Source organism: Canis lupus, chromosome 25 (assembly GCF_011100685.1).
Source record: "Canis lupus familiaris isolate Mischka breed German Shepherd chromosome 25, alternate assembly UU_Cfam_GSD_1.0, whole genome shotgun sequence".
In the NCBI taxonomy this organism is placed as follows: Eukaryota; Metazoa; Chordata; class Mammalia; order Carnivora; family Canidae; genus Canis; species Canis lupus.
In genome coordinates this window covers 34,189,529-34,209,616 of record NC_049246.1, presented here as the reverse complement: position 1 = coordinate 34,209,616, position 20,088 = coordinate 34,189,529, and the positions used below count along the sequence as shown (strand labels likewise).

The following is a 20,088-nucleotide window of genomic DNA, read 5'->3' as shown; positions in this document are numbered from 1 at the left end:
CCTCTCCCTGGTTCCTCTCACATTTCATTTTTCTTCCTCCTTTCTGGCAGTCTGATGCAACATCTCCTACCCTCCAGTCTTGGTGATCCCTCGACCATTCCCACACAAATGGTGTCTTCCAGACTTCACATTTTAGATGTCCAAACATTTCTCATTTCACAGATTAGGAAACTGTGGATCCAGAAAGTTAAGTGATTTGTCAGAGCAATCAGCAGAAAATAGACCAAAAGCCAGATTTTTTTTTTTACTCCACAAACAATACTGTTTTGATAGACACCAAACCCCAACCTACCCAGAATCTATTAAGTAAGGAAATTATTCTAGAGCTTTGTTGAAATGCTACACATGAGAGTCCCGGCTTCACGACTGAGGAGTGCTATAAAAAGGTACTTGAATTTCTATTTCAAATACTTTCTGTAGCATAAGAAAGAACCATGTTAAACCTGATTTTAATGAGTTTCTGGTGTATACCTTGGGATGATGTCCCAAAAGACAACTCCAAGGCATGAAAGATTTTATCTTATTTAATAACTAATGGAAGCTGGTATGTGAAGCTAGATGAAATGCAATGTGCTTTATAGAACTTTATTTTTCAATCTTCTGGTGAATTTTTAATTTAATCAACATGACTTTAATCCTGAAAATGTTTCTACATTTTGAATACATCAAAATTGAAGGAATGAGGGGGCACCTGCATGGCTCAGTGGTTGAGCATCTGCCTTCGGCTCAGGTTGTGATCCTGGGGTCCATCCTGGGATCAAGACCCACATGAGGCTCCCCAGAGGGAGCCTGTTTCTGTCTCTGCCTCTGTCTGTCTCTCATGAACAAATAAAATCTTTAAAAAAACTTTTTAAGGAATGGAATAGAAAACTAAAAATTCAAAGTCATTCACTAAGACTTCTAGAAAAGAATAATTTTTGTTCATGGAAATGTACTCTAATATCAAAATAATGCTTACATGAGAGATTCAGATTAAGTTCCCTCTCTTTAACCTGAGAAATGAGGTAGAGGTTCTGGATTTTCTGAGCAATATGCTAGTGCCCAGCTGCCCAAGCATCAAAGAACAATCAACTTGCTAAGGGTTTTCTGAAGAAGGAAGTGGGGCCTAAATTATTCAATGAAGAATGGGGAGGACTCAAAGAGCCCATAGTCTATGTTATTAGGAACAATTTTATGAGGACAGGTATTTTATCATATTAAAACTGAACCACCTTTTCATTTACATATTTGAAATAGATAATAAGTGATTTTTTTATAAACATTCTCTAATATTTTACAAGATAAATTCCTTGAGTTATTTGGGTTTAATATTGTACCATTTAACACCCTAGCAAGATGAAATAAAAGTGCTGAATCTCTATGAGGATCTGTGGTCCACTGTTTTATTTATTTTTTTAAGTTTATTATTTTAGTAATCTCTGCACCCAACATGGGGCTTGAACTCATGACCCTGAGATCAAGAGTCACAAGCTCTACCAACTGAGCCAGCCAGACACCCATGTGGTCCACTGTTTAAATCAGTGATTACTAACTATCAAGACATAAAATATCTATTCAAGGTACTCCTGGACACCTTCCGATTCTAATACTTCTTACAGAATGGCAATGCCCATGGAAATAATGTATGTACAGAAAAAGGTTGAGAACCACTGACTTAAATTGTTTAATGGAGAAAGCAAATCCCAATTTTACACAACACACTGTTTTAGAAACTGTGACATCTTTAAATACTTGACATAATAACATCAGCTCTTTTAAGTTCTGCAGTCATTCTCATTTAATAATAATCTAGATGATTAGAAATATATTGGGAGGAGATGCCTGGGTAGATTAGACAGTTAAGTGTATGACTCTTGATTTGGGCTCAGGTCATAAGATTGAGCCCTGCATTGGACTCTGTGCTCAGCATGGAGTCTGCTTGAGATTCTCTCTCCCTCTGCCCCTCCCCCTACTCACACACATGCTCCCTCTCAAGTAAATAAATAAAATTTTTTTTAAAAAAGGAAATATATTGGAGCACTTTAAAAAAATTTTTTTAAAGATTTTATTTGTTCATGAGAGACAGAGAGAGAGAGAGAGAGAGACAGAGAGAGAGAGAGAGAGAGGCAGAGACACAGGTAGAGGGAGAAGCAGGCTCCATGCAGGGAGCCCGACGTGGAACTTGATCCAGGGTCTGGGGATCACAACCTGGGCCGAAGGTAGCACTAAACCACTGAGCCACCCGGGCTGCCCATATTGGAGCACTTTTTAAAAATGCGGGGGAAAAGATAATAACAATGTTTTATTTATTTTTATTTTTTTATTTTTATTTTTTAATAACAATGTTTTAGAGTACAGATATCCAAGAATTATCTGAAATTACCCTGTTGTTAGGGATAGAGATCAACGACTACCAAATAGGAGGAAAAACAATCTCTCCATAATGAATGTCAACTAGCAAACACCTGAGTAGACAGACACATGAGTAAGGCACTGTGATAAATGCTGCAGGACACACAAGACAGACATGGTTTTGGCTATTTTACAAGGAGTTAGTCGCCTCATGTGGGGTGGAGAGAGGAGGGGGAAGAAAGTGAAACGATTATCAGGTCCTGGCGTGAGCTCTGGAGAAGGGGGATGGCTGTGGGCAAAGCGGGGGGAAGGACATGAAAACCTGACAGAGAATAAAGGACAGAACCTGGTTACCAATTGATATTTATCCTTTACATACCGGGTTTTATTTTCATAACCACTGGTTTTCGGTTTTTATCCCTCATTTGTCTGATATCCAACAGATCATGAGGATTGCCGTTGTGCCTTGGCCAGCAATAGACGAATATTCGAGACCCACTGCTACCACAGTCCACCACGATACCGTAGTTCACATTGGGGTTATTGGTGTCTGTCGCTTCAATGTCAGTAACTCGTGCCAAGTACCTTGTTTAGAAAAATGAACATACGCTTTATCTGAGACAGAGAATATTGCCCAAACCTTAACAGAGCAAAAGCAATAAATAACCACCAAGTCAGTGAATTCTAAGCTGATCCACTATCACATTTTTACAACTGCCAAATGATTAAAGAGTCAAAAGAAAACAAAACAATTGATAGTGATAAAGATAATCTAAATCAGATACATAATCATTCCTTTTAAGAAGTTCAAAGAAGTTCTGAGAAGCAAAACTATTCCCAAACAACTGACATTCACTGAAAAATCAGCTTAACAGATATCACAGGAGAAGCTTATGTTTAAATCCTCTTACAATGTGGATTTGGTGGCTAATGATTAAACAGTTTCAAACAGTTTAATTTTGCATGCCACGCTGTAGTCAGTACAGATTCCTACAGCCACATGCTCCTCAAATTCCAATCTAATCCCCAAAGTCTTGAAGCTGTAAAATTGAAGGTATGGCACCCCATCTAGAAAAGAAATGATATTTTCTCTTACCTTTGAAACTTCTTGTCTCTGGATAGCCGCCCATACTTATTTCGGATTATAACAACAGAAAAGTATAAAAGCGAAACAGCAGCAGCCAGAATGCTAATAACAATAATCTGGCGTAAATTGGTATTCAGAATTCGCGGACACCCCACTGGAGAGATGCTAAAATGCCAGGAAGCAGGAAATAGACAGGAGATGCCAATCCTAAAATTCCAATAAAACAGATTTTAAAGCAATCTGCTCCCAAGAGGACTTTCCTCACCTAAATTGATCTCAAAGTAAGACATCTGGCTGGGGCCACTCATTCCCCTGCTAGGAGGTATCTGTATGCCAGCATCTTCCATATTGCTATTTTGCTATTTTACTCAGTATAAGACTACATGAATGAGAAATACACCCTGATGGTTATGACATATCTATGTTTTTCTACCTTTCCTGACAATAGTATGTAGATTATTATTCGTACTCTGCTTTGTTCAAAAAAATAAAAAAGAGAGGACAGAGACGAGTAAATTCAATGTAATAAATCTATAAATCTATAATGAACTCAGGTTTCAGGGTGATGAAACCAAAAAAAACAATTCAGTACAAGGAAAAACATGTAATAAGAAAGGCCCTGTAAAAGTTGCCCAGTAGCCAAAACCTTGTCCATTAGATTAGAAACATAAACAGCTCAGGAGGAGTAAGACTTTTTTCAACATTGAATTTCAAGGCAAATTTCTCCCTGATGATTCAGTGAGAAAATGGGAGAAAATCAGGATCTTTAATAACATCCTCAGAATAAAGGCACAAAGTGAGTTTTGCATGTCCTGTGTTTTTGGGATTATTCCTGAGACATTTTAACAAATAAACACTTTTCTTCTGTTTATGCCAGGAATAACGGATTACTGTGGGGCTTAAAAAAACAAAAAAAAAACAAAAAAAAAAAACTTGCTACTTTTAGAGTAGATGTTAAAGTTTTGTGGTTAATTTCTACGTTCTTCCCTTTAAAGGGTGCTTCCTGGACTAAAATACCTCACAGAAAGGGGAGATATCCTGCTAACCCAATGGCGTTCACTTGTAGTTTCTAGTCTCCATGTGGGTTCTTGGGCCACTTCCACAGAGGCTGCCAACCCCTGCCCACACCTCTGAGGCTTACAGTTATCTTGCAGCTAGTACAGACTCTCACAGATTCCCACACACGTGTCTTCACAGTAAACTACTTTAAAAGCCCCATAGAATCTATCTGGCACAACTACTTTCTCTAACAGGCACCCCAATGAGGCCTGGAAGAACAAAGGTATTAAACACAAGTGTAGCATAACTTTGAACCCTTTTCACTTGGAACCTAGATTTTTTTTTCCTTTCAATATCTGTTTCTGTGGCACCAAAATCTTGGGTTTTACAAGTGCCAGTGATTAGACACCATCACTCACCTCCCCATGCTGACGGGTCAGAGACCAGGCAACGTTCTAGGAGTCAGTCCTCATATACCATTACAGACATAATGGGGTCCTCCTGGAGTTACAGACCTCCTGTTCCAGAAAGTGAGAAAAGTCACTAAGATGGCACAATTCAAAAAGACATCTATGTTCTTTTACAAAGTATGTGTTGTTGTTGTTTTTTGAAGATTTTATTTATTTATTTATTCATGGGGGGGGCACAGAGACACAGGAAGAGGGAAAAGCAGGTTCTATGCAGGAACCCCAGTGTGGGACTCAATCCCAGGACCCAAGGATCATGCCGAGCCGAATGAAGGCAGATGCTCAACTGCTGAGCCACCCAGGTGTCCCCCAAGTACGTGTTTAAATCCAACCACACAAAATCTGGTGCATGATCCTTGCAGTGAAGCTGTCATAAGGATTTATCTTGAGCAACACACTTCTCAGTCAATTTCACATTGTCAGGGATATAGGCCTAAATCAAAAGAGATGCTAACAGTCTGGTGCTAGCTAGTGGTAGCTACCTAAAAGCCATCAGTACCAAAATACCAGGTCATCAAGTAGGTACTGAATTAAGGAAGACTAGGGGTAGAAGTAGGAGGTAGGCAGGGGTAGGAGGTATGATTCACTCAACAGCAATCTGAAATACTGACTCATCTGATAAATGTCTGTTAGACCTCTCTTATGCACAAAGTACCATGCAAGTTACTATGTTCCTAGTCAGCTCTGGTGTTCTCACAGCTACTGAGTCTCACTCCTTCAGCCCCGAGGCCTCAAATCACAAAGCAAACAAGGGACAGCTGGGGCTTAAGCTAGGGCCTTCTTCTGATCTACTGGATCCAAAGACTGACATCATCCTTGGTATTGCTGCTTTACCTCTTCCAGGCATCTCGAGACAGCTGTTTCCCTTTGCTGGCTTCCTAGCCTTTGAACAGATCCTTCTCAGGACTCCCTTCCTCCACCCTACATCTACTTTCTAAAGGCCTGTCTGCTCCCCCATGCCCTGAGCTTCTTCCTGGCTTGGCTCTGCTCTCTCCCAACTCTGACTCTGCTCCTGGTCAGCCTCACTGATGGTTTCAATTAACAGTTCACTGAAAAACTTCTTTCCCCATCCCAGGCTTCTCTTCTGAGCTACAGATACAGAGATCTTCAAGCACCTACCAATACCTCCATCTGAGTACTGGATGAAAACCATTTCTAAAACCACACGCTTATATCACAGTCCTTGCTCCCTTCTCCCTTATCCTGTCTCACTTTGCTGTCTCAGTCTCAATTCCACCAAGCTGCTCAAAGCAGAAGCAAGGGAGCCAGGCCTGATCCCTTGTTCTTCTTCACCTTCCACAGCCAGTTTGTTACAGACTCCTCCTCCCATTTTTTTTAACCTCAGTTTATCTAAAATCTCTTCCTCTTCTCAACTCTTGCCTAGCCTATCAGAATAGCAGTCTAATTAAGTTAGTCTCCTACCTGCAGCATCAACCCAGTGGCTCTCCAATTCTTTATCTAATACCTTCAGGCACAGATTCTTCACCTGAAGTTGACACTCACCCCGTCCCTGCTCAGGTCTGTGATCCTGTCACTCTCCTACTTGAAATCCTTCAGTGGCTTCCACTGCCAAAGGCTTTACTCTGACTCTTGTGGCCCACAGGACCTCGCCACCTGTCACTGCTCTGATCTCATCATCCACTTTCCCTTTTCACCCCATACCAGCCATACTGGTGCCGTGGCTATCTTCAAACATGCCAGGTGCTGTCTGGATTCCGGGCCTCTGAACGTGCTACTCCCTCTGTTTAGAAATCACCTGTGCAACTCACTTTCTCACTACCCCCACTCCAGGTTTTTATTCACTGTCACTCGTCTGGCCACCCAATCTATCATTGCAAGCTGTCCCCTCCACCTATCTCTTTTCTTTATTTTTTTCCCTTAGCTTTTACTTATTTATTAGTTATATAGACCTTATTATGTGCCAGGCCCTGGTTACTTACAAATATTAATTTATTCCTTTTAATGACCCACAGGGTAGACACTATTTGTATAGCGTTTCACAGATGAGGCAGAGAGCCTAAGTAACTTGCCTAAGGCCATGCAGCCAACAAAAAATGATCATATATAAAAAAACAGAGATTCTAGCATGAAAACCCATACTATTATCCTTGTCCTCTAAAATGCTGTGTGTGTGTGTGTGTGTGTGTGTGTGTGTTTGCATTTCTCTTGCTCATGCGTCAAGCTCCACAAGGGGCCAGATTTCTGTCTGCTTGGTTGACTGCTGCATTCACAGTACCAAAAAACCCCTAGGAAAGTGTCTGGCAAAAAGACAACTGGGAGCCTAAAAGGTTAAGAATTTATACACTAGAGTGATCTTTCCAAAACAACCGGGAATCCTGACACCTCCTCACCTTCCAACTTTTCTTTTTTTCTTCCTTTTTTTCCTTTCTTTCTCTTTCTTTCTTCCTTTTTCTTTCTTTCTTTTCTTTTCTTTTCTTTCTTTCTTTCTTTCTTTCTTTCTTTCTTTCTTTCTTTCTTTCTTTCTTTAAGATTTTATTTCTTTATTTGAGAGAGAGAGAGAGAGCTCAAACAGGGGTAGGGTAGGAGCAGAGGGAAAGGGAAAAGGGACAAGCTGACTCTACTCTCAGCACAGAGCCTGATGTGAGGCTTGATCCCATGACCCTGAGATGATGACCTGAGCTGAAATCAAGTCGGATACTTAACAGACTGAGCCACCCAAGCATCCCATTTTTTTCCACCTCCCAACTTTTCTCTCCCACTCAGGAAGAAGTCCTAATTCCTTAGGGTAATAAAGGAGGGCTCTCATGGTCTTTTAGTCTTGTGCTGTTCAATAGGGTAGCCACTGCATATGTGGCTATTTAAAGCAATTAAAAAGAAAAATGCAGTTCCGCAGTTGCACTAGCCACATTTCAAGTACTCAACAGCCACCTGGAGCTTCTGCATTAGACAACACTGATCCTGTCCCGGTCTTTCTAGTCCTATCCCGACAGACTAGACAGATATGTACCCTATGCTTTAGCCATACTAAATACAAGCAGCGAGTCACTGAAATGCCGCACATTCCTCTGCCTTTTTAGAATGCCTCTCTTTCAGGTCCATCTGTTGGTGTTCCTATGTATTCCCTGTGACACAAGTCAGGCACAATTCTTCTGTGAAAGCATCCCTAGTTCTCATGTCCCCAGAGTGTTTGCTCATCACAGTAGTTGGCTACAGGATTATACTGGTAGTTGACTTATTACATGGCAAGCCTCTCATTGGCAGAGGCAGCCTCTTAGTCTTCTGTTTCTCCAGTGACCAGTGCCTGTCACAGGAGTGATGAGCAAGCACTATCTGCTTCATGGATGGCTGGGAATAGGAGATATAAAGATGAATCAGGTATGGATCCAGCTCTGAAATAAGTTCTCTCTCTTTTTTTTTAAGATTTTATTTATTCATGAGAAACACAGAGAGAGAGAGAGAGAGAGAGGCAGAGACACAGGCAGAAGGAGAAGCAGGCTCCCTGCAGGGAGCCCGATGCAGGACTTGATCCCGGGACTCCAGGATCACGCCCTGGGCTGAAGGCAGGCGTCCCCTGAAATCAGTTATAATGCAGTAGAGGGGATAAACACACACGCACACACACACTCACACACTTACAGTAAAAAGTATTAGAAATGCCTACCTGACAAAGAGGGAAAATCACTTTAATTAGTTCAGGTTTCAAAATGGTATCCTTATTGTACCATGTACCAAGAACTTGGGACAAATGATACTGTAATTTAAAAATTTACACAAAAAAGAAAAAGATGTCAATTACTGAGATGTTTAAAAGAATTTTCAGGTGTTTTTATCAAGTAGTTATCTTGATATACTTCACTTCTTTATGTTTAAAGAAACATAAAGAAAAATAAGACTTCACCACTCTCTGACTGGTGGAGATTAAAGTCTGACAATACTTAGCTAACAAAGGGGAGTACTGTTGCAGAGAATCTTAATAGGTATTAACCTCTGGGGGCATATGGATAACATATATGAAAATACTAAACATGCTTACTCTGTGCTCTATCACACAGAAATTCAATCTTAGGGAATAATAGGGTAAATTCACTAAAATATGTGTAAAGAAATTCATGATAGTATTGGGTATAACAGCGTAACATGGCTACCAATGTGGATTATAGGGGTTGGGATAGATTACACATGGTCCATTTCTGCAGCAGTGGAACATGATATGACTATTAAAAGTGATGATGCAGATCTGTATTTATTGACATGGAAAGATATCCATGATATAGTAAGTGAAAAAAACATACCATATATAGAGTGGGGAAATGGAAGGACAGAAACCAAAATCTCAACAGTGGTTGGTTATTGCTAAGTAGTGGATTAACGGATCATCTATTTTCTTCCTTAGGCTTGCTTTTCTTAAAGGGCATATATTAATTTTATCAGCAGAAGAGACACAACTATTTTTAACAAGATTCAACTGATGAATCTCCAGTTTCTAGCATCAAATCCTCTTCTGGATACCTCAAGAAAGCCTATTTAAAAACTGTGACATAGGAATTTGACTCTGAACATTTTGAAAAATCAATAATTATGTTATAGCTGAACTAAGAACAAAAGAAAAGAATGTTCTAGTTAACAGCTTAAAGTCAAGGTCCTGGGGGAAGAAAGATCTCCAATGATGTGTGCCTGAAGGCTATATGAAGGGCACAGAGGAGTAACAAATGTGGCTCCAGATTTCAAGGAGTTTCCAGACTGGTTACAGAAAAAATTCCAATACCCAGAAAATAAGAGAACAACAGAAGGCAATGTTAAATTATCCAGACTCTTGCTGTAACAGTTTGGAGAAGAGCACAACGAGGCTAGGGAACAGGAAGATTCTTGGAGGTGAGAGGTACCCTTTCAATGGAAGAAGGGAAAAGAGAACATTTTTCAAGGAAGTTGCTCTGTTTAGAACAATCGTAGCAAACTTGGTAAACGTTATTTAATCTGATGTTTGTCTCAGAACTTTTTTTTGAGATATGCGAGGATTTTGACAAAAAGGATAAATAGGTATTTTTCTAAATGACAACATTTGTGGTTAAAGACAGAGGAAAATAGGACAGCTTATAAACTGCTGAAGCAATTACTTTGTTTTAGGACAAAAGTATGGCTGAATATTACCCAGAGTCAGCAATATGGTAATTTGATCTCAAAATGTAAACTCCAATTGTATTTGTGGCTAAGAATTTTGGCACCAGGGTTTATGAAGGCAAACTCTAATGTTACATAAAACTGCCATGTTTTTAAAAGGCCTAACTTGTGTTAGACCTACCACCAGAGAGATGTATTAACTCAAGGTTTCAGCTAGTGGGGGGCCCTCCTTAGCTGAATATTCTCTGGTGGAGAGAAGCTAGTGGTCTCTAGTGGTCATGGTTCAATGTCTGGCAGTTTCTCACTGTTGGTCCTGTTGTATGTAAAAACAACTTAAATCAACTGCAAAGTGAAATGGCTCTTCTGGTGAAAAATGCAGCACTCAACGAGACAGACATTATTAGCAAATTCTCAAATCACAAGAACAAAATCATAGACAAATGAGACTCTGGAACAGCTAGATAGACCTCTGAGTAAGAAAAGGTAAGATGACATGAAGAAAAGAATGATCTAAATATCAAGATTACAAGAGGACCTTGAATAATCAAAGAGGTCCACAAACACTTAGGCAGAACTTTGTAAGAACCAACTATTGGTGCGCCTGGGTGGCCTGGTAGGTTGAGTATCCAACTCTTGGTTTTGGCTCAGGTCATGATCTCATGGGTAGTGGGGCGGAGCCCTGAGGTGGGCTCCCGGCTTGGCAGAGAGTCAGCTGGAGATTCTCTCACTCTGCCCCTCCTCCTTCTGTGCATGTGTGCTCTCTCTCTCAAATAAATATATACATCTTAAAAAAGAAAAAGAAACACCTGTCTTGGGAGAGTGAGAAGCCAAAGCAAAGAGCAGGATGCTATGCTTCACTCAGTTGTGGGGAAAGACATTAAAATAACAATTCATTCTTTGTTTCAAGAAGAATGCTCTTAGTTGCACTTATGATCTACATTTTATCCAGTATTTTTTTATTTTTTCATTTTAAAGATTGATTTTATTTATTTATTTATTTATTTATTTATTTATTTATTTATTCATTCATTCATGAGAGACACAGAGAGAAAGAGAGGCAGAGTTACAGGCAGGGTGAAGAGCAGGCTCCATGCAGAGAGCTCGACGCGGGACTCGATCCCTGGTCTCCAGGATCACACCCCGGGCCAACAATGGCACTAAACCGCTAAGCCATCTGGGGCTGGCCAATTTTCTCCAATATTTATTTTAAAAATTTTTATTTCTGAATAACGAGTCCTATTCAAAGTTCCTCCTACCTTTATTCATTTGCAAAATTCTGGTCCTTATTTTATTTTATTAAAGATTTTATTTTATTTATTCTTGAGAAAGAGAGAGAGAGAGAGAGAGGGAGGGAGAGAGAGAGGTAGAGACACAGGCAGAGGGAGAAGCAGGCTCCATGCAGGGAGCCCGACGTGGGACTCGATCCCGGGACCCCAGGATCAGGCCCTGGGCGGAAGGCGGCACTAAACCGCTGAGTTACGGGGGCTTCCCTGGTCCTTATTTTAAATGACCTTTTTCTGGTCACACTTGTCCTGCATCCCTTCTGCAGTTTCTGAAATCTGCAACTCTGACTTTCCTCAGGTTCCAATTCCACATCCTGAGCTTACTGACACCCTGTTACTGCAACGTGTTTAATCCAAGTCTGGGGTCACAATCTTTTGGCAGAAACTATGACCACCTTCCAAATTCTCCAGGCCTAAGAGAGGTATCACTATTGACTGGGGTCACCTGGTTCTTAACCTTCAATCCTGTTTATTTGCAATGATATTTTATCATTCATTGGGGCCTGACAAATCTTTTTCAAACATCACAGTTAGTTCACACATCTAAAATCACCACAGCAGACATCACTACTTCAGGACAGATTCTAGGTAGATCACCTACCTTCGACCTTTACTCTCAACACCACACTACAGAAATACCTGTGTAAAATGCTACCTTCAAAATATGATCAGCTCAAGAAACTTCTGAAGACTATGGCTCAACACCAACTTCCTGTGTAGCATCTGAAACCTTAATGTTCATCAACTGGTACCATCTAATTTTATCAACTTTTTCTCTCCTCAGCCCCAAATAACATCTCTCTGCTCTAGTGAGGTGGGTCCCTTGTTGCCCACATACACTCTTCTCATTCTTGCCTCTGGCCTTTACTAATATCACTTCTCCTAGTATGTCCTACTCTTGATATTACACTTCTTTCAAAGCCCTGGTCCAATATTTTTCTTTGACAAGATTTAACCTGTTTTACTTTCTATTGTTTTCCCACATTCTGAATCTTCTCTTTACTCAAGTGTAGTTTATTTTATTTAATGTTTTCTTTTTTTAAAGTAGGCTTCATGCCCAAAATGGGGCTTGAACTGATGACCCTGAGATCAAGAGCTGCATGCTTTAGTGACTGGGGCAGGCAGGCACTCCAACTGCAGTTTATTTTAAATAAACATGCTGAATAAATATGTATAGAATATAAATCCTGGGCAGTCTGGGTGGCTCAGCGGTTCAGCGCCGCCTTCAGCCCGGGGCCTGATCCTGGAGTCTCAGGATCGAGTCCAACGTAGTGCTCCCTGCATGGAGCCTGCTTCTCCCTCTGCCTGTGTCTCTGCCTCTCTCTGTGTGTCTCAGGAATAAATAAATAAAATCTTTAAAAATATATATACATATAAATCCTTAGATCAACTTTACTTTTTTTTTTTTCTTCTTTCTAGACTATAGACACAGGAGTTGAGATCAAGCCTTCCTATTACACCTGGAAGAATGTAAACCAGAGATACAATATGCAACAAACAAAAGTGATAAAATCAATGTTAAGGTTAAACACAAGAAATCATTAAACTACTAATGCAAATTAGCACCCCATTCTAAAATTCTGCTATGTGTCAAACTGAATAAACCTAATACAAAAACTAGGTAACAAAAAAAAAAAAAAAAAAAACAAAAAACTAGGTAACAGCAAACACAAGATAACACAAAAATATGATTCTTTTAAACCTCCGAGGCTGGAAAATTTTCATTATGCAAATCGAGACACGGTAAAGGCAGACATGTGAAATTAAACTAGCGATCTGAGTCTCTAATTTAGAATTCTTTAATAATTTCTAGTTTATAAAAAAAATAATAATAATTTCTAGTTTATCTTCTAGCACTGGAGTCCCAGATCTGTAAAGCATCTCTTTTCTTTCCTGATAAATGCTCTCTGAAAATGCCCTGCCCCAGCGTTCATCGAAATGGGGTCCGAGGACCCCTGCGAGTTCTGGGGCATATTCGAGAGAATGAGACCCGTCCCCTTAAAAGGTGTCCACGCATCACTCGGGTTTGAGAAACGCTGCTCTATCACTGTACTGCCCAAGTAGTTCCATTTGTCCAAGGAGCAATCTAAAGCATGAAACTTGGTAAAAGCAGAGCACAGCAAGACCGAGGCTGAAAGCCCCAGTGTTCGGACGGGCCGGCAGGCAAGAACCAGTCGGTCCAGCATCCCCTCTCCCCGGCCAGGTCCCTCCCGGTGGGGCCAGACCCGCCCACGCCGCGAGGGAGCGAGGGAAAATCCAGCCGCCGGTCACCGGGGGAGGCGCCACAGCACGACGCCAGTTTCTCCGGCCCGGGGCTGGGGGAGAGCACCTGCCGCCCGGGGTCCCGGGGGCTGACCTCCGGGGCGCCCGGATGTGGCCGCGCGGCCCGGGCGGCGGGGGCTGCGCGGACGCGGGCAAGACCGCCAGGAGGGGCCGGGGGCGCTCGTCCGCGGCCCTCGCCGCCACGCCGGCCCCACACTCCGACCGTCCCAGCCCGGCCGGCAGCCTCCCCGCCCTCTCCTCATCCGCGCCGGTAAGGCCGCCTCACCTGCTCGGCAGCGCCCGATTCGGCGGCCGGGACTCCCGGCGACGGGAAGCTGCGAGTGGAGGGCATCACGGACACCGCGGCGCGGCGCGGCGCGGCGGCTGCAACACGGACCCGGCTTCCTGGAGGCGCCGGTCCTTTCCGGGAGCCGAGCGGCCACCCGGCGCCGGCCCTTGCGCGTCACCACCCGCGCCGGGAGCGCGCACGCCGGGGGCGGGGCCTGCGCCGGGGGCGGGGCCTGCGCCGGGGGCGGGGCCTGCGCCGGGATGACTGGCGCGCAGTGCAGAGCTGTGCCAGTGAGCCTGGGAGCGGTCCTTGCCAAAAGTGACAGTGGTGTCGCAGGAGTAAGGGGTAGTGCAGCCTCATTACCGCCCGTGGTAGCTGCTCTGGTAGTCAGCCAGCCACAGTGTGCTTACCACACCTCGATTACCTTTCCTTTGTGCTCCCAAGGATTATGGAAAATAGCACTTGAAAATCTAAGAAGAGGGGATCCCTGGGTGGCTCAGTGGTTTAGAGCCTGCCTTCAGCCCAGGGCGTGATCCTGGAGACCGGGGATCGAGTCCCCTCGATTCAGGCTCCCTGCATGGAGCCTGCTTCTCCCTCTGCTTGTGTCTCTGCCTCTCTCTATGTCTCTCATAAATAAATAAAATCTTAAAAAAAAAAATCTAAGAAGAACTAGGCATTTTCACTCAACATATTTACAACTTTACTTTTTTTTAAGTTTTAATTAATTTTTTAAATGATTTTATTTATTTATTCATGATAGACACAGAGAGAGAGGCAGAGACACAGGCAGAGGGAGAAGCAGGTTCCATGCAGGGAGTCCAATGTGGGACTCAATCCCAGGACTCCAGGATCACGCCCTGGGCCAAAGGCAGGCACCAAACCGCTGAGCCACCCAGGGTTCCCCTTACGTTTTAATGTAAATTCTAGTTTACAACCAAGGTAATATTAGTTTCAGGTGTACAATCTAATGATTCAACCATTAAAATTCCAGAAGAGAACACAGGCAGTAACCTCTTTGATATCTGCCATAGCAACCTATCACCAGGTACATCTCCTGAGGCAAGGGAAGCAAAAGCAAAAATAAACTATTTGGACTTCATCAAGATAAAAAGCTTCTCACAGCGAAGGAAATAATCGACTAAATTAAAAGGAACCTATGGAATGGGAGAAGATATTTGCAAATGGCATATCTGATAAAGGGTTAGTATCTAAAGTATATAAAGAACTTATAAAAATCAACACCCAAAAAAGTGAATAAGCCAATTAAAAAAGGGAGAAGAAACGGATAGTCATTTTTCCAAAGACATACAGATGGCTAACAGACACATGAAAAGATGCTCACCATCACTCATCATCAGGGAAATACAAATCAAAACTATGATAAGTACCACCTCACACTTGTCAGAATGGCTAAAATTAATAATACAGGAACAAGTGATGGCAAGGATGTAAGAGAAGGGGAACCCTCTTGCACTGTTGGTAGGAATGCAAAGTAGTATAACCACTCTGGAAAACAGTATGGAGGTTTCTCAAAAAGTTAAAAATAGAGCTACCCTACCCTGATTCAGCAATCACACTACTAGGTATTTACCCAAAGAATAAAAAAATATACTAATTTCAAGGGATACACACACACAATGTTTATAGCAACAATGTCTACTATTGCCAAAATATGAAAATAGCCAAGTGAATGGATAAAGAAGATGTTATAATGAAAAAATATTTGAAATCAATTAACTAAGTTTCTACCTTAAGCAGTTAGTATAAGAGGGGTGCTTGGGTGGCTCAGTCAGTTAAGCGTCCAACTCTTGGTTTTGGCTCAGGTCACGATCTCAGGGTTGTGGTATCAGGCCCTGTCACTAGGCTCCATGCTCAGCAGGGAGTCTGCTAGAGATTCTTTCCCCCTCCCTCTCTCTCTCCCACTCTGCTCCTCTCTAGCTCATGTGTGTTCTCTGTCTAAAATAAGTAATAAATACATTTTTTTAAAAAGTTAGGGGAGCCCCAGTGGCCCAGTGGTTTAGCATCATCTTCCACCCGGGGCGTGATCCTGGAAACCCGGGATCGAGTCCCACGTCAGGCTCCCTGCATGGAGCCTGCTTCTCCCTCTGCCTGTGTCTCTGCGTCTCTCTCTCTCTCTCTCTCTCTGCTGTCATGAATAAATAAATAAAAGCTTTAAAGAAATTTTTTAAAAAGTTAGGAAAAAAAAGCAGATTTTATCAAGCTTTTAAGAAATCTTATATAAATTACCAATCTTATATAAATCTTATATAAATTCAGAGAAATTGAGGAGAAGGGAACACTTCCTAACTCACAATATAAGGTCAAAATGATCCTGATGACAAGAAACAGAAAGGAAAGAAAATTACACATCAATTTCTTTTATGAGTACAGGTGCAAAAATTCTAACAAAATATTGACAAATCAAATCCAGCAATATCTAGAAAAAGTATGACAGGTTAACCAAGTGGAATTGCTTCAAGAAATGCAAGGCTGGGGCATCCCGGGTGGCTTAGCGGTTTGGTGCCGCCTTCGGCCCAGGGTGTGATCCTGGGGACCCGGGATCAAGCCCCACATCCAGTTCCCTGCGTGGAGCCTGCTTCTCCCTCTGCCTGTGTCTGTCTGTCTGTCTGTCTGTCTCTCTCTCTGTGTCTCTCATGAATAAATAAATAAAATCTTTAAAAAAATGCAAGGCTGGTTCAACCTTTTAAAAATCAGTTGATGTTATTCATTACATAAATGGTGTATAGGAGACAATTCGTATGATTCACACTATCTCAATCCACGTAGAAAAAAAAACATTTGACAAAACTCAACACTCATTCATGATTTAAACCGAAAAGCTCTCATCAACCGTGAAGAGAATGGTCTTCCTCAGTTTGATAGGAAGATCTACAGAACTATAGCTAACATGACTGTAAGAGTGAAGAACCTTGTTACCTATTTAGTATTTTAAAAGTATTAAATGAAAGTTTCGGAGAGAATGTGACATCTGGACTGCAGAAGCCTTCTTGCAACCATGAGGCAACAGTAATGAGAATAAGATGGCAATACTAAGTATGAGGATATAGAAAGGAAGGGTTGCTGGGTCCGTCATGGCATCATGAAACTAAACCCAGCTATTGGGTCTACCTCCTGACTTCCTGTAATGAGAGGAAAATAAAACTTTTATTTGTTTAAATTAGTTTTGACTGGTCTTCCATTACTTACTGTTAGGTCTTTATTTCTGAACTGGTTGATTGAAAACTAGAAGGTCCATCAAGAGGTCTTATTTTCAGGATCCCTGGGTGGTTTGGCGCCTGCCTTTGGCCCAGGGCGCGATCCTGGAGACCCGGGGTCGAATCCCATGTCGGGCTCCCGGTGCATGGAGCCTGCTTCTCCCTCTGCCTATGTTTCTGCCTCTCTGTGTGTGTGTGTGTGACTATGATTAAAAAAAAAAAGAGGTCTTATTCTCCAGTTGCCTTTTTCTTTAGTTAGTTTAGAGTCTAGTTACATTTTATAGATGAGACAGCTGGGCTCTCAGAGGCAAAGTGGCTTGCACAAGCTCCTAAGACTGGGAGACAGGATAATTGAATATGAAGAATACCAAACCAGGAGGTGGACACCTGAGCCCTAGTCCCTACTATGTCGCCAATGGACTGTGTAAGCTCAGAAAATTTAGTTTACCTCACTGATCCTCATCATCGATATGTTATTTGAAAAAGGGAAGGGGGAGGTGGCTAGGCTGACTTCTAAGGCCCTTTTCAGATCTCAAATCCATAATTTCTTTTTTTAAAAGATTTTATTAATTTATTTGAGAGAGAGAGAGCATGTGAACACAAGCAGGGAGAGAAGCAGAAGGAGAAAGAAAAGGAGAAGCAGACTCTCTGCTGAGCAGGGAGCCTGATTAGGGACTCCATGCCAGGCCTGGGATCATGACTTGAGCTGAAGGCAGATGCTTAACCAACTGAGCCATCCAGGCGCTCCTCAAATCCATAATTTCTAAGCGGCAAAAGAAAAGACCAGAAAGAAAGTCCTCCTCCTTCTCCTCCTCCTCCTCCTCCTCTCCTCCTCCTTATGAAATCAAATATAAAAGAGCCCTTTCCCTTTTTCATTGAACTCCGGATTGCTTTCAATTTATGCATGTAAGAACCTTGATGAATGGCTTTGTATTTAACTATCAGTATTTGAAACCCACACAGGATTTCTTTTAAATTATCTTCCTGAAAAAAACCTCCTCTAATGTGGCAGTTGCTTGGCATCCTGCTGGCTTTGCTCTAAAAATGTTTTAACCCATCATTCCAGGGAGCCTAAGTTGGCTAAAACTGTCCCCCCTGGCAGTATGGATGTTCAGAAGAGGTAACTGGGAGGTGTTGCACGTCACGGAAACAAAGGAATCAAGTGGCCCTTGGAAATGGTGAGTCCTATTATTCGCCCCTGGTCCTGTTTGCCTTCTAATGTATTCATGCACAGACTAGTTTTTGAGCAATTTGGCTAATAATCCTACATACTTGTGCAGAATTTGTCTTCAAGGAGATCATAGCACTTGGCAGACATGACCTCATTTATAAGCTCAACATTCCTAAAGCAGGGAATGGGCCAAGAGGATTCTTATTTTATGGTATTTGGTTATGGAGAGAGAGCATTTTAGATCCAGAAAGAGCAAGTGGCTTGCTTAAAGCAACATCGGAATTCGGAGTTTCCTTCAACTTTTTCTCATCATAGCAGCATGATCGACTATACGTAAAGGGATCGTGTGGGATATGAGTCGTTACACACGCACACACACACACACACACACACGTAGGGAGTGGACATGGTTGCTGCTCAGGACCCATCCTTCTGTTTTTGGTAAAAGGAGTCCAAATTTGTGAAAGAATATGCCTGTCTCACACGTGGTCCGTTTGGGTCAGAACACCTGATCCTGGGCTGATTAAGCAGAGTAATTTCGTTCCCTGACCACTGTGATGTACATGCATCATCCTATTCTGATCATTCTTCCATATCGACTTCATCTGCAGAAAGGGTGATATTTTTGTCTTCATATGGTTTTTGTTCCATTTTGCAAACCATTCAGACTTGGGTGGGAAGCAGTGGGTTATTTACTGGGTCCCTTGAATCTCACCACTTCTGTGTTCCTTCCTCACTCCAGCTAATATACCACTTCCGTCAGCATCCTTCATTCATTCCTTATCACCTCGAGGTTAGAGTTAGAATTTGTAGCAAGTCAGCTCTAGGAATTGGTGGGTGATTAGATGTTATTGGCAGGTTGGCCTCATGCCTACCTCCTGAGCCTAACACCCCAAGGTCATGACTGAGTGCCCTCCAACTTTTAAGCCCCAAGTCCTAACACATCTCTACATATCCCCTGGTTCCAGCATGCTTAACTGCTTGCTCACTTCCAGAGTGTCCCTTATTTCCACACCTGTGTCTTTACACATATTTCCTATGACTGGAATAATTTCCTCTTTCTTGACTGCCTAGAAAAAAAAAATCTATTCATCCATCAGCTTGCCCCTCTGCGGCTGTGATATTCTTAACCTCCCAGGCAAGAAAGTCTCTCTCCTTTATTGCTCAGCACCTTCATTTCGTATAACTGCTGTTGGTCTTCGCTACCGTCTTATTCCTCTGTGTATTCCTAGCCTGGAGCAAATATGAATTCAAGTCAACAAATAGATTTTGTGTGTCCATGATGCATTCCTCTCATGCCCTGCAGAACTAAGGCTCTGGATCCCTTGCCTTCCACAGCAGAAATAGCTTTTACCCATCTCCTGCTGCAATGATCCTACTTTGGCCTGATCTCCAAATTCATCCCCGTTTCAGACCCATGCCTTATTTTTTAGAGTTGCTGCCCAATAATGTCTACTCGAACTGAATTGGATATTTCCTCTTGTTCAAGTCAAGCCAACATTTCCATCTGTTAGAATCTTTAGAATTCATATTTTGTTATCCAGCTTGCTCATTATCTTTCTTAGCTTTGAATCATACTTATTTGCACAATTGTCTTAGTTCCCATAACGCCTCCCACTAGACTGTAACCCCTCTGAAGACAGACAGGTACCACGTCTTCTACTTCACACCCTCCAGAGTGTTTAGGACAGTGCTAGGCAGATAGGAGGTGCTCAAAATACGTTTACTAAGTGATGAATGAATGAATGAATTAATTAATTAATTAATGGAAGAATGAATGAATATTACCTTCCTTATAGACAGAGCTTGGAAAAACTTGTCATTTCCCTGCTTACCACCCTTCAAAGTTCCAGAAGTGAAGGGAAGGAAGACGGAGAGAAAGCAGTGGGCGATCTGGAGATCAGC

The 20,088-nt window shown here is 42.1% G+C and overlaps 1 protein-coding gene across 2 annotated transcripts in view; it reads right to left on the bottom strand.

The window, feature by feature from the left end:
- Positions 1–13,975, bottom strand: part of ENTPD4 (ectonucleoside triphosphate diphosphohydrolase 4) — a 35,940-nt gene extending 21,965 nt beyond the window's left edge. For both annotated transcript variants that reach the window (XM_038573796.1, XM_038573797.1), the window contains exons 1-4: positions 13,795–13,975; positions 4,837–4,935; positions 3,428–3,625; positions 2,711–2,916 (exon numbers count right to left, since the gene is read on the bottom strand). In XM_038573796.1, the coding sequence (XP_038429724.1) occupies positions 2,711–2,916; positions 3,428–3,625; positions 4,837–4,844 (412 nt within the window). In that variant the 5' untranslated portion in view covers positions 4,845–4,935; positions 13,795–13,975. The remainder of the gene's footprint in view (positions 1–2,710; positions 2,917–3,427; positions 3,626–4,836; positions 4,936–13,794) is intronic.
- Between the last annotated feature and the right edge of the window lie 6,113 nt (positions 13,976–20,088).